At 36.5% G+C, this 23,802-nt stretch overlaps 1 protein-coding gene across 1 annotated transcript in view; it reads right to left on the minus strand.

The window, feature by feature from the left end:
• vap (RAS p21 protein activator vap) overlaps positions 1-23,802 on the minus strand; it is a 132,993-nt gene that overhangs the window by 46,021 nt on the left and 63,170 nt on the right. Inside the window, exons 8-11 of the mRNA XM_089090453.1 lie at positions 21,923-22,084; positions 17,335-17,447; positions 12,495-12,735; positions 2,195-2,415 (exon numbers count right to left, since the gene is read on the minus strand). Coding sequence (XP_088946579.1) covers positions 2,195-2,415; positions 12,495-12,735; positions 17,335-17,447; positions 21,923-22,084 — 737 coding nt within the window. The remainder of the gene's footprint in view (positions 1-2,194; positions 2,416-12,494; positions 12,736-17,334; positions 17,448-21,922; positions 22,085-23,802) is intronic.

Here is a 23,802-nt window from a genome sequence, read left to right on the forward strand (position 1 = left end):
TACTAAAGCAGTTGACATTATAGTGTTAGCTGCAAATCCTACAACCACAGCTAACAGTCCATCAAACGACTAAATCATTTAAGACCAACACAGTTGCGTAAGCTTCTTACACCTTATCCTTTATCAGCGGGGGGAAAAAAGAAAAAAAAAATTAAATCATCTAAAGAAAAAGACAAAAAACAACACATGTAGAAAATTTCTTTTTTCTTTTTCCTTCCTTTTTTCCCCGTTTTCCCAAAACTAAATTATGGCCCAAGAAAGTGGGATTGAACCACGTTTTTCGTAGAACTTATTGATTGACAAACAATAATTTTATTATTTATTATATGAATTTATGTAAATACAGTAGTATATATGATTTGTAATAATAATTAATAATTTATATTACCTATTTTATAATTTATTATAAATTTATAAAGTAAGACAAACGAGAACCTACAACTATCCATAGACATCTTGAAGTTTAATAAACTTGGAATTTCACAAAACAAAATTTTCTAATGCCATTTTAAAATAGCAAATTTTCGAGAGATAGTGTCTAGCTTGAATATTACCTATCTATATAATTGCCTATATACGTTGCTCTGAACCCCGAAGAGTCATACGGTATTATACAACGGATGTTTCTCAATACAAGCGAGTATTTTTCCTTACACAGGCAGCAGGTTTCATTATAATTATGACAAATTTTACACACAGTTTTCCTAGATCTATTCTGTCTTGACTCAGGAGTTGAAAATGCTAAAATAATTAGACGGGAACCAGTCATCAAATCATTTTCTAATGCTAAAATAGTCACGAAAGAGTAAACGTTAGGTTTTTCTTTTAGCGTCACTCAGTCGTTAAAATGGCACACTGAAGTTCTGATGCATACAAACGCCTGTTGGAAATCTATACAACTCAGGACTAAAGAGTTGGAATATTCAGATTCTTTTCAATTATTGAGCTAAGCATACAGTTGCCGTTAACGCATCCTCTTCTCTTTACGAAAGCCGCACTTATCTTCTATTAGAACTTAATCTACAGCCTTTTCTAGTCTCATAATATCCTGACGCTGTGCACATTCATTCATACCTAATTCAAGTTAATGCGTTTATTATTACGATATTTTGTTTTGCAATCTTTCTATTATACGGATTATGCCGTAGTTTTTCCAAAGCCAGAAGGTATAGAAATATTTGAAGTCTAGCTTCGGACCCACCAAATTTCCGAATCACTTTTGCCATACCCCCACGACCTATACCCTTTTCATTTTTTTATTCTAATACCTTTTGTAGCTCCAATTAATCATACTTGAATTTACATTATCAGGACACAGGGGCGAATCTCCAGCATTTTTATTTGGGAGGGGGGGCAAGGGGGGTCTATATCCGGGATAGTCAAAGGGCATGGGATGTACAATAATTTTTTCTTCACATTATTGGAGGGGGGGGGGCAACTGCCCCTTCTTGCCACCCCCAAACGATGCCCCTGTCAGGACATATTCCACCATTTTCTATACTCTTCCAATGAACAATTTAGCTCTCCCTTAAAATAGAAATACTCGAAATGTAGAATTATACATGGAACTTTGGTAACTAGCCAAAGCTTTGGCAAGTTGCCGGAGAGTTCGTGATTTCGACTCCCACATAAGGCGTTTTTTTGCTGTCATTTTACGTTTCACTTCTAGTATTGGTCGCACGCGTGTTGGTAGTTTATGATAACTAGGATTAGTTATGCTTAACAAAGATGCACTGCTCGGATCTGCTAGCATATTTCTATATATTTCCTTACCATTAAAATATCCCATATTGAAAATATTTATTTGAGTTTATTGATGCCTGTCTTAAAAAGTAAAGTCATCAGTAAAACACAGTGAAAAACTTCCCAGTGTCTGTTTTAGTCCACAGGTATGGGCTTCAGCTAGTTACCTGATGGCTAAAGAGTTCGACTCCCACCAACGGAGACTTTTCTTTAGCATTTTTTAAATTCCAGTTCAAGACTTCAAGATTCTATAGTCAAGGGTCAATATGATGACCATTTTTTATTTTCGTAGTGAAAATAAAAAATAAAACGAAACAATAACCCTTTTTTTCGGCAGTGGGTAGCTGTATTTTTCATGATAACTACGGGTTGTAATTACCAACCAGTTAAGAGCTGTGCATTTACTACTCAATGCCTCACAAAGTTAAATTAATTAAATTAAAATAGATACCTAAAAACTCTAAGCAGAGACGTGGCAAGAGGTATTCGATCTAAATGGCAAAGATCGGCCAAACTTTTAACAACTTCTAAGTTCATTTCCAGAAGGAGGTCTTTGAGAGGGAGATATTCCTCTGGTGGCATTATAAGGTCATGGAGATATCGCGTTCTCAGTCGTAGTGAACCCCACTCTCCAACAGGAGTCACTCCAGTCAAGTGATACCATTCTTCGACCTAAAAAATAAGTGGTCCAACGCTAATTTTCTTTCTTTCTCTTATAGAAATTTTAAACTTGAATGTTATAATTTGTTGTTCAATAATTTTTTTTTACATAGAATAAATCGCACTAAAGGTCGACAACATACCTTCTAATGATTTTTTTTTTCATAGTTCTGCTCCTACTAACAGTGGGAGTCAAGCTACAGTCACCTTTGGAACGTTATTTTTACTATACGAATAACGTATAGTAGAGATTTCACACTAACACGTAAGAAATATCTTTACGTATCAGAGGCAACGCTATAGCGTTGCCTATAGTAGAGGCCATACGGCTCCAATGTTTTATTATTTGTTTGTTTTTTTTTCCCCAGAGGCACTTCATATGGAAGAAGTCGTCACATAAACTTCGGAGGGGGCTAATTCGATTGGATATTGAAAGTTCTAGAGCCCTTTTTAAGATTCAAAAGTGGTCGGAGGGCAACTAGCCCCCCCTAAGCCCTTTTTTTCCAAAATACATCCGATAAAAATTTTGAGATACCTATTTCGTTAAAAATAGTTCAAAGATCATATAACAAAAACGTTGTAAGTTATGCTCTAGGGGCAAGTATGGTTCTTAAGGGATGCTCGTATAAACTTCAAAGAGGGCTCATATGATTGAAAATTGAAAGTTCTAGTTCACTTTTTAAGAGTCAAAAGAGATCGGAGGGCAACCAGCTCCCCCCCCCCCCTCCACGTTCTTTTTCCTCAAACCCATTCGATAAAAACTTTGAAATAGCCATTTTTTAAAAAAATAGTTCAAAGAACATAACGAAAACTCCGGGGTCAACACAACCCCCAGAGCCCGAGGGCAGGCGTTGTAAGTTATATATCCTGGAGGAATATATGATTCTTATGGAAGGGATGCTCCTACAAACTTCAGAGAGGGATCATTTGACTGGAAATTGAAAGTTCTAGTTCAGTTTTTGAGAGTGGATTGGAGGGCAACTTGCCCCTCACCTATCCATGCCCCTTTTCCCCCAAAAGCATCCGAAAAAAAATTTGAGATAGCCCATTTTGTTGAAAATAGTTCAAAAGTCAGATAACGAAAACTCAGGTGCCGACTCAACCCCCCAGGGCCCAGGGGCAGGCGTTGTAAGTTAGGTCCTGGGGGCATGTATGGTTCTTATGAAAGGGATGCTCGTATAAGATCAGAGGGTAACTAGACCCCCCCCCCACACCCTTTTCCTTCAACATTCATCTGCTAAAAGTTTTGAAATAGGCATTTTTTTAAAAATAGTTCAAGAATCAGATAACAAAACTCAGGTGTTGACACAAACCCCCAGGGTCCGGGGCAGGCGTTGTAAGTTTTGCCCTAGGGCGTATATGGTTCTTTTGAAAGGGATGCTCGTATAAACTTCAGAGAAGGCTCATTTGATTGGAAATTGAAAGTTCTAGTTCACTTTTTAAGAGTCAAAAGATATCCGAGGGCAACTAGCCCCCCCTCCCCACACACACCATTTTTCCCCAAACCCATCCGATACAAATATTGAGATAGCCATTTCGTTAAAAATAGTTCAAAGGTCAGATAAGATCACTTCTGTATTGACGCAACCCCCCAGGGCCCGGGTGCAGGATTTGTAAGTAATGCTCTGGGGACATATATGGTTATTATGGAAGGAATGCTCGTACAAACTTCGGAAAGGGCTCATTTGATTGTAAATTGAAAGTTCTCATTCACTTTTTAACACTCAAAAGAGATCGGAGGGCAACTAGCCCTCCCCCCTCCACGCCCTATTTTCCTCAAACCCAGCCGATAAGAACTTTGAGAGAGACATTTTTTTCAAAATAGTTCAAAGATCATATAACGAAAACTCCGGGGTCGACACAATACTTCAGGGCCCGGGGTAGGCGTTGTAAGTTATGCCTGGGGGGCATATATAGCTGTTATGGAAGAGATGCTCGTATAAACTTCAGATAGGGCTCATTTGATTGGAAAACCAAAGTTCTAGTTCAGCTTTTAAGAGTCAAAAGAGATCAGAGGGCAACTAACCCACCCCCACGCCTTCTTTCCCCCAAATGCATCCAAATTTTTTTTTGAAGTAGCCATTTTGCTAAAAATTGTTGAAAGGTCAGATAAAAAATTCCGATGTCAACACAGCCCCCTCCCCCCCCCCCAGGGCCCGGCGTTGTAAGTTATGCCCTGGGAGCAAATATGGTTCTTATAGAAGGGATACTCGTATAAACTTCAAAGAGTCATGTGATTGGAAATTCAAAGTTCTACTTCACTTTTTAAGATTCAAAAGAGATCCGAGAGCAACAAGCCCCCCCCCCCCCACACCTTCTTTTTCCAAACCCATCCGATAAATTTTTTCAGAAATTGAAAGATCTAGTTCACTTTTTAAGAGTCAAAAGATATCCGAGGGCAACTAGCCCCCCCCCCCACGCACACGCCCTTTTTCCCAAAACCGATTCGATAAAAATTTTGAGATAGCCATTTCGTTAAAAATAGTTCAAAGATCAGATAAGAAAAATTCCTGTGTCGACGCAATCCCCAGGGCCCGGGGGCAGACGTTGCAAGTAATGTTCTGAGGGCATATATGGTTCTTATTGAAGGGATGCTCGGATAAACTTCGGAGGGCTCATTTGATTGGAAATTGAAAGTTCTCGTTCGATTTTTAAGAGTCAAAACAGATCGAAGGACAACTAGCCTCCACCATCCACGCCCTATTTTCCTCAAACCCATCCGATAAGAACTTTCAGACATCCATTTCTTTCAAAATGGTTCAAAGATCATATAACGAAAACTTCGGGTCTACACAATCCTTCAGTGCCCGGTGTAGGCCTTGTAAGTTATGCCCGGGGGCATATATAGCTGTTATGGAAGGGATGCTTGTATAAACTTCAGAGAGGGCTCAACTGATTGGAAATTGACAGTTCTAGTTCAGTTTCTAAGAGTTGAACGAGATCAGAGGGTAACTATCTCCCCATGCCCCTTGTCCCCCAAATGCATCCGATAAAAATTTTGAGACAGCCATTTTGTTAAAAATAATTCAAAGGTCAGATAAAAAAAAACTCCGGTGTCGACACAACCCCCCTGGGCCTGGGGGGCAGGCTTTGCAAGTTATGCCCTGGGGGCATATATGGTTCTTATGGATCGTATAAACTTCAGAGAGGGCTCATTCGATTCGAAATTGAATAATTCACTTTTCAAGATTCAAAAGATATCGGAGTGCAGCTAGCCCCCCCCCCCTCCACGCCCTATTTCCTCAAACCCATGCGATAAGAACTTTGACACAGCCATTTTTTTATATTGTTCAAACATCATATAACGAAAACTCCGGGGATCGACACAGCCGCCCAGGGCAACTGAAAGGGATGCTCGTATAAACTTTATAGAGGCTTATTTGACTGGAAATTGAAACTTCTAGTTAACTTTTTAAGAGTCAAGAAATCGGAGGGCAACTACCCCCCCCCCCTCTTTTCCCAAAGCCCATTCGCTATAAATTTTGAGATAGCCATTTATTTAAAAATAATTCAAAAATTAGATAACAAAAACTCTGGTGTCAACACAATCCCCCAGGGCCCGGGGGTAGGTGTTGTATGTGTTGCCCTGAGGGCGTACATGGTTCTTATGAAAGAGATGCTCGTATAAACTTCAGAGAGGGCTCATTTGATTGGAAATTGAAAGTTCTAGTTCACTTTTTAAGAGTCAAAAGATATCCGAAGGTAACTAGCCCCTCCCACACACCCTTTTCCCCCAAACCCATCCGATAAAAATTTTGCGATAGTCATTTCGGCAAAAATAGTTCATAGGTCAGACACGCAACCCCCCAGGGCCCGGGGCAGGCGCTCTAGATAATACTCTGGGGGCATATATGGTTCTTATTGAAGGGATGCTCGTATAAACTTCGGAGAGGGCTCATTTGATTGGAAATTGAAAGTTATAGTTCAGGTTCTTAAGAGTCAAAAGACATCAGATGGCAACTATCCCCCCACGCCCTTTCTTCCCAAATACATCCGAAAATTTGTTTGAGATAGCCATTTTGTTAAAAATAGTTCAGAGGTCAGATTAAAAAATCCAGTGTCGACAGAACCCCACAGGGCCCGGGGGCTGGCGTTGCAAGTTATGCCCTGGGGGCATATATGGTTTTTATGGAAGGGATGCTCGTATAAACTTCAGAAGGCTCATTTGAATGGAAATTGAAAGTTTTAGTGCAATTTTTAAGAGTAAAAAGAGATTGGAGGGCCAGTGGCCCCCCCACCACGCCCCTTTTTTGCATCCGGATTTTTACATTCGAAATTTTTTAAGATAGCCATTTTGTAAAAAATAGTTCAAAGATCAGATAAAAAAATCCGGTGTCAACAAAACCCCCCAGTGCCCGGAAGCAGGCGTTGCAAGTTATGCCCTGGGGCATATATGGTTCTTATGGAAGGGATGCTCATATAAACTTCAGAGAGGGCTCATTTGAATGGAAATTTAAAGTTCTAGTTCAATTTTTAGGAGTAAAAAAAGATCAGAGGGCAACTAGCCCCTCCCCCTTCCACGCCCATTTCTTCCCCAAACCCATCCGATAAAAATTTTGAGGTGACCATTTTGTTAAAAATAGTTGAAACATCAGATATAAAAACCCGGGGTCGACACAACCCCCCGAAATCCGGGGACAGGCGTTGTTAGTTATGTCGTGGGGACATATATGATTCTTACAGAAGGGTTCTTCGTACAAACTTCAAATAGAGTTCATGTGATTGGAAATTAACCGTGCTCGTTCACTTTTAAAGAGTCTAGAGATCGAAAGGTAATTACCCCCCCCCCCCACGCCCTTTTTCCCCAAACCAATCCGGTAAAAATTTTGAGATAACCATTTTGTTAAAAATAATTCAAACATCAGACAACAAAAACTCCGAGTTTGACACAAACCCATTTTTTACTCTGATATTGTTACTTTGATACTAGTTTTGATACTTTGATGAACATCTGGTTTTGAAAAAAAAAGTTTGAAATTAAAAAAAGGCATTTTTAAAAACTTGAAACTTCTTGAAATCGGAAACGAACAAAAATTAATTAAAAAAAAAACTTTCCGAAAAAGAAGTTTTTAAAAGAAAAGTAAAGGTCATTTTCAACTTAAGATCAAATACCTATTAAAATTCAAACTCAAAACGGCCAGACATTACTATTAGAGAATAAATGAAACCCAAAACGAACATAAATTAATTAAACAATCATAGCAAAAAAATATACAACACGTAATAATATAAATGAATAAATAAATCCTAAAGCGATTAATGCTTAAATTGAATACGCAAATTAAGCTTAAAACAAAAAAAAACATTTTTCTATTTAAGTATAAATGAAACCCAAAACAAACATAAATTAAATAAAGAATCAATGCAAACAAACATACAATAGATACTAATGTAAATGAATAAATAAATCTTAAAACGAGTGAAACTTAAATTGAATATGCAAATCAAGCTTGAAACGAACAAAAAATCACTATAAATAAGAGTTTAGCTATCGCCTCCTTCCCTCACTATAAAAGCCTAAAACCTAATGCGCCTAAACTTTGCTCCCTTTCACTTAGTAAAAATAAAAATATAAATTTAAAAAAAGATGATCGTTTTAGTACCAAAAAAAAAAAAAAAATCAGCACATAACATCACCATATCAGCAAAAGAGCAGAAATTATTTTTTTTGCTTTTAGTTTCTGCTCTGACTGGAAGTGGGACTAAAATTTAGCAGGATTGGGGGTATTTTTGTGATTTCATTATAATATTGTACAGCGTTATTGCAAAGATTTTATTGCCTATTTAAACACTTTTACTTAACTTTATCTGTTTAGGCGATAAAATCACATGCCTATATACAGGTAATGGATGGCATTCATCAAACATGTTCATGGGCAGGCCAGAAGATTTAGTTGAAAAAAAGTTGTTTCTTCATGTACATATACGTCTATATGTATTATTATCAAACAGTTCGTGGTAATGGATTGTAAGTAAGGAACGACCCGGCTCAATAGTAACCGAAATTCGAAACTCTAAATTTTGATACCAATAGATATGTCAAAAGAATCGGTTGTTATTACGATTCCAAATATGTAAGTTTTATTAAGTTTAGTGTTACCCATCAAAGGTTACGAGCCTGAAAAAATTCGCCTAATTTTCGAAAAAGGGGGGAAACATCCCCTAAAAGCCAAAAAACCTTAATAGAAACCCCATCATCAGATTCAGCGTATTTGCCAGAAGAAAGATTACGGAAGCGTGTTTACTTTTTTTTACTATTTATTATTATTATTATTATTTTTCTAGAGTGATCGTATCGACCCAGTGGTCCAGGAATGCCGGAAAAGGGCTCTTTCTAACGGAAATTAAAAGTTCTAGTGTCCTGTTTCAGTGACCAAAAAGATTAGAGGGCAACTAAGGCAACTCCCAAGCCTTTTTCCCTCAAAATCGTCCGATCAAAATTTTGATATAGCCATTTAGGTCAGCACAGTTGAAAGCCCCAATAAGTATGCCTTTGGAATAACATGATCCCCACAGCCCCTGGGGAAAGGTCTATAAGTCATAATATTTGACCATTGTTTACGTATAGTATTTGTTATTGGGAAATATGCAGATTATAAGCTGCCAAGTGGATCTAATTGAAATTCCAAATGGAAGGTCTACATAACAAAGTGAACTGAAAGATGAGATTGTGGCGGGACCAGTTTGGATTGTATCATTGGAGGCAATCTCCGGTCCAAAGCCAAAAACTCTGTTTTGAATGTAGCGACTGAAAGATCGATTTCTTTCAGTCCTGAGCAAACAACATCAACAGTGTTCTGGAGTCCCCCAAGATTATCAGCCAAGAGAAGAATGTCATCGGAATATGACAAGTGCCTTGCGTCGATATATGGCTTAATTAAGTAAGGTGGAATCTGTGGAGTGACTACTCTAATAGAGTGCCAGACTAAGAACAGAACCTTGCTTAACAGCACGGCCCACACGAATGCGATTACTAACAGTATCTTGCAAACGTATCCGGATTGAGGACTTCTGATACCACTGCTAAAGGCAGGTACAAACAAATGAATTAACTCCACTTCTAAAGAGAGACAAAACTGCTTGGGAGTGAAGAACGGAGTCAAAAGCCTCTGAAATATCAATGGCACAACTTACTTACTATACTTTCGACGGGAACCAGACGATGAACTGTCCTGCCCGGCACCAAAGGATCTTGGGGGGATTTCCGACGACCACTTGAACCTGTCGGCTGCAGCTTCTCCGGCGATCTTCAGCCAGTCTTTGTCCTATCTTCGACCGTGTCTCCTGAATCCTCCCCACGGTTCCAGGTTCTCCTTGAATTTTTGCCACAGGTTCCTCTTTTTTCCTCCTGGTTTACGTTTCCAAGAGGGGGCTGGTTCGCAGATAAGGACATCTCGACATATCGTGCCTTCGGGACGGCGCAACGTGTGGCCGAGGAGCTTCAGGCGACGTCTTTTAATGATAAGCAATAGCTCTTCTGATTGGCCACAGCGACTCCTTACTTCACTATTGGAAAACCTATCCCATCTCTTAATGCGGAGGATGTTACGAAGGCAGCAGTGGTCGAATACGTCCAAAGTTCTCGCGTCTTCAGCCTTGATCGGCCATTTCTCGCAAACATACAGTAGTACTGCTCGAACGGTTGCAACATAAAACTCCCGGGGGTTGAGATCTCCCGTCTGGTCCATAGTGTTTTTTTTTTCAGACTAGCAAAGACTCCCCAGGCTTTTGCTATGCGGGCCGAGATATCCCTTTCAGCTCCGCCATTTGGTGTTATGAAGAGCCAAGATACTTGGATTCCTCGACGTTTTCTTTTGGCTCACCGTCGATTGTAACCTGGCAAGGAACAGGTTGGCTGAGAGCCAATATTTTAGTCTTTGCGCCGCTGATGGCCAGTACGATGCGCTTTGAGACCTCAGAGGTATCGTTAGTCATACCTTGTAAGCTGTCGGTGGTGTTTCCAGCTCAGCAACGTCGTTTGTGAACTCCAAATCTGTCAGGGACTGGAGGAAACCAAAAAATGGCATAAATGGCACAAACGTAGAGGTTACTTTTTGCCTTTTTATGCCTTTCAAGAATCGCTAGAAAAGTTACTTGGGCGTTCTGCACGCCAAGTCCTTCCCGAAAACCAAATTGGTTATCGCCATTATCACTTTTCGTGATAATTTAATTATAAATAAGCTTCTCAAGAATCATACCAATTGTCGAAAATACAGTAATCGGTCTATATGCGTCACAGGGTTTCGGGTCTTTATTTTTCTTCAAAATGCACGTTACTAGACCTTCACATAGCGCATCAGGAATATGATGCTGGGCGATAGAAGACTGGAATAAAACAGCAAGTTATTAAAACAAAATTCCTTATTCACCTCTTCCAAGTTGGTAGTTTACGTTAACTGGGATAATAGTGCAACAAATATGGGATTTGGTGCAGTGTCACCATGAACCTTACATTGTCACAAAACGTCCTGCTTCAGTTATTCAATGGAAAATTTGGAAGAGTCGAAAAATTCCTCTTGGTCAAAAATAACATTAAAAAAAAAATCTACATCAAGGAAATAAAAAGAAGAAAAATAATAATAAAAACACGATAAAAATGAGAAAAATAATTACAAATCAAATGATAAACAAACAACAAATAGACAAAGCTGGAATAAATATATATGTACCAAAAAAACCTATCGAACCTTTAAAATTACCGAGTTTCTGAAAGGAATTTATTTTTAAAACTAGGAAAGCCTTATGTTTTGTATAATTTGTCTGTTTCTACTCCGCCCCCCTTTTCTCCCCAGAAATGAGCACATTGTTTATATAGTAACTAAAGCATAATCAACCAGTTCGTGGCAATGAACTGTAAGAAAGGAATTTTGATTACAAAACATACATCACAAGAATTACCTTGATATGCTGACTCCAAATTTATAAAAGTCATTAAGTTTAATGTTACACATCAAAACCTACGAGCCTGAGAAAATTTGCCTAATTTTTGAAAAGAGGGGGAAACCCCAAAAGTCAAGCAATCTTAATGAAAATCCCACGATCAGATTCAGCAAAGATCACGGATGCATGGTAATTTGCATTTTTGTTTTCCCAGGGGTGACCGTATCGAACCAACGGTCCTAGAAGATCCGGATAGGGCTCTTTCAAATGTAAATTAAAACTTCTGGTGCCCTTTCTAAGCGACCAAAAAGATTAGAGGGCAATTAGTCCCCCTTTCACGCCCCTTTTCCCCCAAAGACACTGGGGAAAAAACTTGGTAATTCTAAAGGTTCGGAAGATTTTCTAATTTGTATTTGTTTGTTTTTTCCCATGGGTGATCGTATGGAACCAATTAGCTCGTTCGAACAAAATCAAAAGTTCTTGTGCCCTTTTTAAATAACCATGAAGTTTGGAGGGCAACTACCACCCCCCCCTCCCATGTCCATGTTTTCTCCAAAACATCTCATGAAAATTTGAATTCAGCTGGTGATGACATGACCTAGGGAAAGGGCTATAATTTATGCAATTTACCCAATGTTTGCATATATTATTTGTTATTGGGACATATACAGAATTTTTTGAAGGGAATTTTCCACCGGGGTGGTGGGGGATTTTCTAATTGAAAATTTTCGGCGGAGTAAAGTTTCCGGGGAATATTTTACGGGGGAAATTTTACCCGGGATGGGGGGAGGGAAAGGAATTTCCCTGCATGATTTGACAAATAAGCATAATTTAAATGAAAATAAACAAGTTTTTTTTCAAATAAAAGTAAGGAGTAACATTAAAAGTTAAAACAAACAGAAATTATTCTGTATATAAGGGGGGTTGCCCCTTTGTCAACTTTTCCTCTTTGCGCTAAAGTTTGACTTTATGTCTTGATTTTTTAACAAATACTACTCAAATACAAGGGCCGTTGATTTTGAAGGAGAAGTATTTTTAAAGAACTTCAAGACATTAGCGTAAAAATCGAGGATTAGGGAAGGGGCACCCCCCCCCCAAAAAAAAAATATACAAAACTATTTCTGTTCGTTTAAGTTTTAATTTTGCTCCTTACTTTCAGTTTTTTTTATTTAATCAATAAAAAAAAAAAATCTATTTCAAAAGAAGCGTACCTCATCGCCATTGCTAAGTCCATTCAATTCGATTATTAGATCCGCGACTTCAGTATCTTTTCCTCTTTTGGCTTTATTATAAACTGTGACATTTAATGTCAAAACGTCAGGTGGAATGTCATCAAGTAGGAACTCTTCATCCCAGACAGGATTTGAGCTAGGTTGCACTTTGGTTCGGGCCACCTTGGCTGAACCTAAGGCTATCACACAATATGGATTTGCAACTAAACGCTGAGGTAACCTAAAAAATAATAATTTGAGTATTAGCCATAACATAATTGCCATAAAATAACCTAACTGGGTTGTTTGAGGCTAGCCTACTGGCAAACAGTCCTCCTATACCCTAACCGACTTGAGGCTTCTGTTTTAGGTAACTCCCAAGAAATCCCTAAAGGTTTCATGTCACTTTTATTTATTTCATTTTTTTACTTACTGCAGTTAAATTTTGGGCATGCAGCTTTATAGCTACGGTTGTCACACTACGCGCCAGGTTTCAAGGCTGATTCTTAAATAACAAGTCACCACATTTACAACACAGTATCCTCTTAATACCTATAGAATATAAAAGACAAGGGACACTACCCTTCCTCCTCCCCCCCCCCCATAGCATTATAGTTACAGAGAGAAATTCGTTCTTAGAGCGGTCAGTTCCCATTTATAAACTTGGCAAAGCTATATTTTATCCAGGAATCTCTTTCTTTTATAAAAAAAAAGCTCGATGGGTCAGGAGACAGTGGAAAGGATCGGAAATTTTACTTATTAATGCTTAATGCATTCAGTGACTAAGGGAACGATACTTTTCCAGTATCTTTCGATAACCACACGGTCTGGTGAATAGACTGAAATATTCGACGAAAAAAAAAAAAAAAAAAAAAAAAAAACTTTAACGAGAAAATTCCACCACCAAGTTGTGCTTTTCGAGCACCTTATTATGTTTACTATTGTGAAAATTTCTTTTAAGTTTGTTTTCGGTTAGGATATTTTCAGTTTGAAGGTTTGAATTGTGTATATCATTTTTATTAACGAAGGTGGGCTGATAAGTATCCAGCCAAGCGAGGAAGTAACTTAGAAAACTATAATTATACAAATTATTAACAACAAAAATAATTAAATGCTTCAACTAGTAATTAAATAGCTGATAACAAAAGTAATTAATAATTAAATAACAATTTTTCATTTTATTCTCTACAAAACGTCTTCGCAAATTTATATATTTTTGCCCATCTTTTTTTATTTATATAAAAGATTTATATTTATATAGAAAAGATTATATTATCTTTTTTTATTTTATTTTTTTAATTATATATTTCCAATCTATTCTGTCACTTGTATTTGTCTTGTCTCGTGCTAAACTGAAATAAACTAACGAAGAAACCGGTTTATTCTCGAGGTTTACACAGCATAAACTTGATTGAGTGGCATATAATACACAAGTGCCAAAATACCTTCCCCCTACGGAAAATAAAAACAAAACTCAAATAAAATTTCAATTTTGGAAAGCCATATTTTCCACGCGTGGGGGGGGGGTATTTTCCGCTGTGGGGTATTTTCCACAGGATGGTATTTTCCGGGGGGGGGGAGTAAACACCGGCCATCGTTCGTCATTCTGATTATGCAAGTTTCACAATCGAAAAAAGCCGCAAAACAAATGATAATCACATTAAAATTTCTCTTCATGCACCTGTCACTTGAATAATTGCAAATCAGAGGTATTCCGCACAATTCATATCCACATTTTCACCTCAATGTGTTTTAAAGTTTTGTTGATTATTTCCAGGAAAATTATGTGTGCGACCCACGAGCAAAATTGCTACTTTATTCTCGCATACACCATCATACAACATTGTGGTATCAAACTACTGATATGAAAATTCGTACTTGTAGTTTGCTGTGTAAAAAATGAGAGAATGTAACTCCAGAGCCAAGTTTGATAAATGGATTTGAACTGTCAGGTGTAGTAGTTTTACGTGTACAGTAAGAAAATTGTATTATCACTAATCAAACATTAATGATTGCTAACTATTTAGATTTAAGTTGAAAACAACCAGGAAACGAGATTAATATTTGGTAGTTTGTTGTATAAAGGAATGTGAGCTGTTGAACAAGCAGGTTTATGATCTTTATAAATTTTTACAACCAGGTCTTGATCCGATTAGGATGGAAAAAATCTATTTATGATGAATTATCGCTTTGTTTAGATACGTCATATCTTATTTGGTATATGATTTAACATTTTTATATGAAAGTTATGGTTACAAAGTGAACAACGCAAACGTTTTACGGATAACATTTTTTCACCCAACTGCGACTCTTCATTGGAACTTTTAAAGTCGTAAATAGGTCAACTGGTTCTTTGAACTAAAAAGGTTGCCGATCACTGGTCTACAGACTTCGAATTTGAAAGTCCACAGTTCACATAGTCCACAAAACTGTGGACTATCGACGAAACTGTGGATAGTCCACAGTTTCGAATGTAATGTAATCACAGGGATGTAATTGGATAGCTATGTTTCACCCATAATAACGACCTACCCTTAAGAGTTTGTTGGGTTGGACTCTAAGAAAGTGTGGAACTTACAAGAATTGGATTTTTGGCGACTCAATTTTCGGGAGATGGAGATTTTTGGACTTTTGGAGAGATAAATATACTTGGGTTTGGGAGATAGTGATTTAAAACTACTAATGTCAATTACAGTGTAGTGTCTGGCGACTTCATTAAAAAAAAGAAAATTTTGTAGAAGATAAGATAATATAATATTTCTTAAAAACATTTTTTGAATATAAAACATGATTAATATACAATGCAACAGAATTAAAGTAGAAATTCATTTGTGAGTCATAATGAACCAGTATTCTTTTCCTTTCAAAATTTATTTTATACCAAAATACAGTCTCCACAAAGTAGGCCTAGATTGACAAGGAAAAATCTTGGTAGGGTTAAGTAGCCTAGTTGTCTTTGAATTGGTAGGCCAACTGGAAGCCGAATTTTGCCTTCCCTTCCCTCCCTTGCATCGTAGACTGCGTTCAAGTAGCTCTTGTCTGACTTATCCGGCAAAGCTTGACTCTCCCAATTTAATTATTAAAAGATAGCAAAGAATACTGATTTACCCACGTGTTGTAAGCTTATCGCAGATCATTTCTGGTCTTCGTTCTCGGTGCGAACAAAAAGCTCCTCCCACTTCTTTCTGCATTAGCGGGTTAGTCTGTTTCCGATTGTTTCCAACAAAGTGCATTATTCGTAATAGCGGGTTTCCACTTGTTTCCGATTACATCACAGTCTGACTTGTCTACCCGTGAAAAGATCTGATGCCGCCTATGTTTCTATCTGCAAAAACGTTCTCTGGAGCACTCGCACCTTGGTCCGGGTTTTTATAATGGGTGAGATAGAGAAAGATCATACTGGATAATTATATAAACTGTGGCATGGACAACTAGGCAAATAATAGAAATTATGACGTGTATTCCAGTTCAAAAATAGCTTATTTACAGATCTTAGAAGGTGCACCCCATTTTTCTATTACTTTCCCTTTTTCTTCTCTGTCTTCAATCAAATATTTATTTTTGAAATGATTAAATTGTCTGTTTATATACGTCATCACTTCTCCGGAATTGTCTGCGGTTAGCAGGTGTAACTTATTCTATAACTAATACAATACATATAAAGTAGCAATCCTCCTACCCTCAGACATCATCTACGTCTCGTGAAACACTAAGAATAAATAGCCAGGCTTGTCAGATAAGTAATTTTGGTATGTGCAAACGCATTATTAAAGTAACTGAAATACCAAGCATAAAACAGTTTTGGATCAAGCGAAGTAGCATAACACTAGATGGCGTTGGTAATTTTTCAGTTCCCATACTCTTTCCGTTGGACTTATACGGAGCCAGGAATTGTTCCGATCACAGTTCATAAAATTATCCAGTAAGCTTATCGCAGATCATTTCTGGTCTTCGTTCTCGGTGCGAACAAAAAGCTCCTCCCACTTATTTCTGCATTAGCGGGAATGCGGGTTAGTCTGTTTCCGATTGTTTCCAACAAAGTGCATTATTCGTAATAGCTGGTTTCCACTTGTTTCCGATTAGATCACAGTCTGACATGTCTACCCATGAAAAGATCTGACTTCGCTTTTGTTTATATCTGCAAAAACGTTCTCTGGAGCACTCGCATCCCGGTCCGGGTTTTTATAATGGGTGAGATAGGGAATGATCATACTGGATAATTATATGAACTGTGGTCCTGATATAGTAAAGCGTTGAATTTTTAGATGAAGAGCCAGCAACTACGCACCCACAGTGCGGTCCAAGCCAGAAATTTCAGTCAGGATATAATGTCTACCCTGTCAGGTTTTTTTTACAAAAGGAGTATCAGTTATCTTTGTCAATCTATGTCGGCGATGATTCATAGAGGTTTTTCTGTTTCTTTTTGTTTTTACCTTTTCCTTCCACCTTTCTTTTCCTTATCCATTTACCAGTTGAACAATTGCACAATACAGAATTGGATAAACTATTCAGGCGTTACATTCTAATCCCGCTAATTATAGGATTATAACTTCCAGGCGTATATAATTAAGTCAGCTTAATAATTTTAATATAAAGTTGTCACTGGTCAATAAGTCCAAAAGGGACAAATTATATTATAAATATGATTTTGAGAGACGCGGATAGAAAGATGTATAGACAGAAGATGAAAGAGAGAGAGAAAGAGAAGAGAGAGAGAGAGAGAGAGAGAGAGAGAGAGAGAGAGAGAGAGAGAGAGAGAGAGAGAGAGAGAGAAAGAAACTATAGAGAGCGCAAGAGAGAAAAAGAAAGGTTGAGAGGAACAAAGAGAAAAGGGAGATACCTTTGAGCTTCTAAGACAGTTAAATGAAGGCAACGTAGCTGTCTCAGCTTTTGAACTTTTGGAGCTTTAGCTACCTGAGGTGCACATAAAGGCTTCAGAGCCGATTGCCACTCCTAAAAGAATAAAATTAAATATTATAATGTCCTGAAGTATAATAAGTAAATAAATCTACACCTGCACAATACTCAATACTAGCCAGCCTACAAACTAGCGGCGCGCTTCAATAGAAAAGATAGTAACAGCGCAAATATGGCACAATCTTTTCTATTTTAATACTGACCTTACCCAAAATGGCGACTATTTTAAGAATGTGTAAAAACTATTTTCATTGTCGGAACTAGAATTATAAAAGGTATAGACTAAACACTAGGATTATGCGAAAATTATTTTTATTAGTTGTTATTATCTTTATTTTATTCTTATAGTTATTAATTATTACATTATATTATTAACTATACAATTTATAGTTATTAACTATACAATTTTTAATAATCATAAATATTAATTATTCTTCTGTTTACTAGAATTGCAGTTAGGTTCATGGTTGGGTCTATCTTACACATAGAAAACCGGGTAAAGTTTGCGAGAGGGGTTTGGTTGCCAGGTATAGTGGATTTCATTCAGTTTCTTCTTAACTAAAAAAAAACAAAACTAAGTGTTCTTGACTATAAAGACTGGTAGTTTTTATCTAATATAATAGTCAGACATCTAATAGTCAAGTAAATAGTTAATAGTCAATTAAATCCAATAGTTAATCAAACTAATAGTCAGATACGTATTATCATCGGATAAAAAGATATAAATATACGTGTGATTAGTTAATAACCGGATCAAATAGCTAAAATTTGACTTTTTAGGCGTATCAATTATATTTCCCCGATTATGACAATACTAGCAAAATAAATGTGTTTATTGATGTTGCTTTCAAAAGCTCAAGCAATACTCTTTGTCTAATACAAGTAATTAATTTTAAAACACGTTTTTAGTTAAATTAGGTTTCAACGAAAAAATTAATAAAAACTAATTTTATAGATGGCATGGAACAAACAAGGTCACTGTTAATTACTGTCATTGTAGGAAATAACAGTCGTTTCTGAATGTTATTAAACTTCATAACATCGTTTCTAGCGACATCTTCTGCCATTAAACATACACTAAAATAGAACAGGTTATTAAAACATGCTTAAAGAAGGGTATTAAAGAAGTATAAAGAAGGGCATTAAAGGGTATTAAGAAGGGTATTAAAGAAGACTACTAGCCTAACTATTTCAAGAAAATTGCAGCAAAAACGTAATCTCTTTGCCAAGATATTTCCAGTATCAAGTTTGTTAACACTTTTCAGCCACTACTTTTAATGCTGCAGTGAAATACTAGCCTAGGCAAGCAAAAAGGGCCAAGATTCATGGAAACTCGACTTTAGATTTAAAATTTGATACCTACTATAAAGAAAAACCTCAACACGAGAAAAATCTCACCACGTTCGTAATCTCAAAAATCTCAAAAAATTCGTAATCGAAAAATCTCAAAAATCTCACCACGTTAGTTAATCAATAGATTAACTCCAAAAACTAATTGTTTCCGAGGAACTTCGGTTCAACCATTTTTACATTGTCAGTTTTTGCAACACAGCCTCATATCCTGTGTGCAATGTCTTTCTGGAATACATTCACTAAAACTGATAAAGCAAAAACATCTTCCATTTTCTTTCATTTCACCAAATATTTGTTCCACCTACAACTCTGGAAAAACAACTCAAGACTTGTCGATAAATATAGCGTTGCAGATCCCAAAATCGCACTTCAAAACTTTTTTTCGCATTTTAAAAACATTTAATATTTTTCTTTATTAATATTATTCTTGTCTTCAAAACCTGCCGACAAAGCTCACAGCAACTTTTCCTCGTATTCGGAATTTTCACTCTAAAGTTAAGGTAAAAACAGGAAAAAATGAAAGGCAATTTTTGGTCCAGAGAGTAAAACAAGAGCTTCAACTCAATTCTTTTATGTAAACTTTGTATTCGTATCGACGCGCAGGGTGATGGAGGAATAATAAGGCATAGCTTCCCCTCCTCCTAAGGTTAGTTTGATATATCCCGCCGGACAATAAGGGGCTAAACCTAAACCCAGACAATAACTTGATAACATTATACTTCAATTTTAGATGAAAAAACAAAAAATTTAAAATTTTCATTAAAAAATCCCCCCTTCCGCATGAATAAGATGTCTGATACAAACACACACAAAACTGGGTCAAATTCTCTAAAGTCTCTTTCCGCTAAAATTTTGATTTGTGCATCTATGCATATAACTATGCACATGCAATAGTTAATTAAAAAAGTTTTTTTAGACAACGGGTTTCAAAGATAATCAAACCTAGAAAGCACTTTTGTCCTTGCTGTCAGGAAAACTTAAATCTGATAAGACTCAAAAATGAAGGCGCGGGGCACTTCTGACACTTCATTATCATCAAAATACAAATTTGATGCCCATCCCCCTTAATTCTTAATCTTAAATTTTAGTTTTCCTTGCACCAGGACAATAAAATATCTTGTAGTTTTTAGCAGACTTATAGATAAACCTATTTAAATCAATTTTCTTTTTTGTGTATTTTATTTAAGCCTTACTAGTCTTTGCCAATTCTTATACCCTGTGAACGTCCTAATCGTTCTTTTTTTGCAGTAGTACTAAATATTGTAATGAACTTTCGTTCTTTATAATTCATAATAATCTCACATTATTTATGAAACATTGGTACATTAAACAGTGGCATGATCAAATGCCAAGGACATCAAGATGAAAATTTTGTTGCCCCTTAGATTCATTCGCAAAAACTGCGATTTATATGATTCTATCTAGGGCTAAACGGAAAGCAGGTCGTCCACGGTTTGGGTGGGAGGATGTCATAAAGCAAGATTTAAGGGAAATGGGAACTTCCAAGGAAGGTGTTAAAAGGAAGACTTTGCATAGATCGGGATTGAGGAGGAGCGTGCGGAGCTGTGTTGTCCTCAGGCAGCTTGGCGCTGCAGTGAGTCGTTAGTAGTAGTAGTTTCATTTCGCTGTTCCAAGATTGTGAAGCAGTGCAAAATATTTGTCAGTGTTGCCACAATGAATTGAGAAAATCAATGAGCAAAACTAGACCGTTTTTCGTCCGTAAAAATTCATACAGTCTGCTGGTTCCCAAAGACAACTACACCTTCAAAGAAAAGGTAAAACTTATTAAGCTGTTTAGTATCATATGTTTTTAGCTTCTTTTTGCTGATCTTTCACTCATGTTTCTCTTTTTTTTTAAGTTGGCCAAAATTACTACCAAAAACTGTATACGGAGGTCCTTTTCAATAAAAACATACTTTCTGATCCCAAATTTTTCCCAAATATTCAAATATATACATGGTTGTGTAAGTTTCCACTTAACCAAGTCAAAAATAGATTTTAGATTTACTGCCCAAGAAGATTTTTACTTTTGATACTGAGAGAGAGACAAATTTATTAATAAAAAAAAATAAACATAACAAATACTTAAAATTTCAATCAACAACTCTGTCCCTAGAGACCTCGCTGAGGTCTCTTTAAAAGTCAATTCTCATTAAAATCTTATTTTTATTTTTTTAGATGTGCGTAACTTCCCTAACCTTAATTAATAAATTAAGCACTTAATTATACACACAAAAATACTCATTTACATTTTGGCCATCTACAATATATAATGGAGAGTAATCCCCTTACCCATACATACTAAAACAAAGTCATTTAGCTAGACAAACAAACTCAGATAATTCCTTAATATGTTTAATATCTTCGGGCACATCTAACCAACATTTAGGTCCAACATGCCTAAAAGAAAAGATGGATGGCATCGACGGAGCAAAAGGCGTTTGGACATTCTGAGCTTGTCTTGTTAAATACTTATGGACCTGGTATCCTACATGAAACATACTATTAAAGCTAGGTCCTAGACTGCTATTCATAATCCGATACACTAGCTTTACTTTACTGTAATCAAATAAATTTAATTATATGTAATTTAATAATGTAATTTAATTATATTAAATAAATAAAATTAGATTACAAGCAATTATATAACTTTAACATTTAACACGAATCATAAAAAATCAAGCTCGTTTTTGAAATTCCTATTCCCGATTCTTTTTCTAAAACTCAATGCAAACTAGACGACTGACGAACTTGACGAAAAAATTAATGCAAAAAAGAGTTATTAAAACTGATGAAGAAGACAAAAAACAAAAGATGATTAAAAACTCTATAAAATAAAAATAAAAATAAACTATAAAATTATTTTTTTATGGCCTACCCACGCTTAACCATTAATAGTGCGATGTGTGAGTAATTCATACTTACACACATATTCATACCGACTCACTCTTCATAGTTACAAAAATGTGTATGTTCAATATAAATATAATTTACGTTTAACACATAGTGTAATCAGTTTATTACCACCCTTTAATCTTAACAAAGTGACAACGAGACTGCGTCAAGGAGGCGTGTTGGGGAGTTGCCCAAAAGCTACAACATTTTATCGGGACAGACCAAGTAGCCTACAATAAATTTCAAAACTGAGAAAGACCGACCTGTGAGGTTTCTATGGAAGCGGCACTTAAATATGTGGCAGTAGCGAGGCAAGGTAAAGCTTTCTCGATAAGAATGAAACAATGAGGCTTGTCCCAGAGGCTCTCATGCACTGTATAGAGGTATCCACAACTTAAATCAATCATCCCTCGTGGTTTTGTTCTCTGAAATGAAATAAATTAGAAAATAATATATGCTCTTCTTCTCCAGTTCAAAAAAGTTGGGAAGAATAGGAAGATAAGTCTGCGAACCAAGCTTAGAATATTAGAAGCTACAGTTATGACAGTAGTCCAGTACGGTTCTGAATCGTGTGCGCTCCAAAAACCGAAGAAGAGTTGCTAGATGTTTTCCAGAGAAATTGCCTAGGGATTGTTTTGGGTACCCAACTGACTGACTGTATCTCAAATAGTAAGCTGTACAAAAAATATGGTTCAATCATACTTGCTAGGGCTATAAAGAGAAAGGATGAAATGCCTGGGACACGTTTTGCGGATGAAGAATGACATATTGCCAAAGACTATCCTTATCGGCCAACCGTCTAGGGCCAAACAAAGAGCGGGTCATCCCAGAATAGGGTGAGAGGATCTCGTAAGGAAAGATTTCAGGGAAACAGGAACTTCTTGGGTGGGTGTAAAGAGGGACGCTTTGAATAGATTGAGAAGCAGAAGAAGCGTGCATAATTGTGTTGGCCTCAGGCAGCTTGGTGCTGCAGTAAGTTGTTAGTAGTAGTAGTAGTATCCTTCTCCTCCAGATAACGGGACATCTGCAAAACTACGTGTATAATTAGGATTATAGAGTTATAATACAATCACAACAAAATGATAAAATTATGATATTCAATTTACATGGTTTTGGATCAACCCGCAAAAAGGTGCCAGTTTTTGTTAATACATGAAATAGTATAATTTAAAAAAAGCAGAATCTACCAAAAAAATTAGGTAAATTAGAAAGAAGAAAGAAGTATTTTATTATGTACGTCACCAGACGAATAAATCTTCTCTTTATTAACATTGAAACAAAATACACATTAGTGAAGAAAAGCCCTTAAAAGATTCGGACAATATCCAAAGTAAAACCCCGAGAAACAAGTTAAATCGACAAAGAACAAATACCAGCCGACAGAAACAGATCTTTTTTTTTAACGGGAGAGGTAAATAAAAAATCACCACAAAAAATGCAGAACCTCTCCCAAATTACGTATATGTCATAGTTTCCCATAATATATACACGCAAGAAGATAAACTTTATCAGACGCCAATAACATAAGACCCTATCAAATAGTTCACAGTAACAAGCGAATCGGCTCAATAGTAACCGAAACTCTAAAAAACAGATATTTGATAACGACAGATATATCAAAAGAATTGAGTTTTTATGCTGATTCTAAAGTTCAAGAAGTTTAATGCCGCCCAACAAAAGTTACGAGCCTGAATAAATTTGTCAAATTTTCGAAAAAGAAAGGCAACACCCCCCAAAAAGTCAAGTAACCCCAAAAGTCATGAAAATCACAACATCAGAATCAGATTCAGCATCTATCCGAGAATCCTATTCTCCGTACAAGTTTCAAGCTCCTATATACAAGTCAATAACAAAAACAAGTTTTTTCAACTGAAAGTAAGGAGCAGCATTAAAACTTATACCGAACAGAAATTATTACGTATATGAGGGGGTTCACCCCCTAGTCAAGACCTCGCTCTTTACGCTAAAGTTCAAATTTTGTTCTAATTCCTTATGAATGACCCTTGAATCACAAAGGCCGTTTAATTAGAATAGATAGCTCTTTTGAAAGTACTAAAAAAAAACGTAAAGAGCGAGGTATTGACTAGAAGCAAGCCCCTTTATATACGTAATACTTTCTGTTCGTTTTGAGTATTAATGTTGC

Source organism: Artemia sp. Qi Xiang Cuo, chromosome 6 (assembly GCF_049724085.1).
Source record: "Artemia sp. Qi Xiang Cuo chromosome 6, ASM4972408v1, whole genome shotgun sequence".
NCBI classification, from domain to species: Eukaryota; Metazoa; Arthropoda; class Branchiopoda; order Anostraca; family Artemiidae; genus Artemia; species Artemia sp. Qi Xiang Cuo.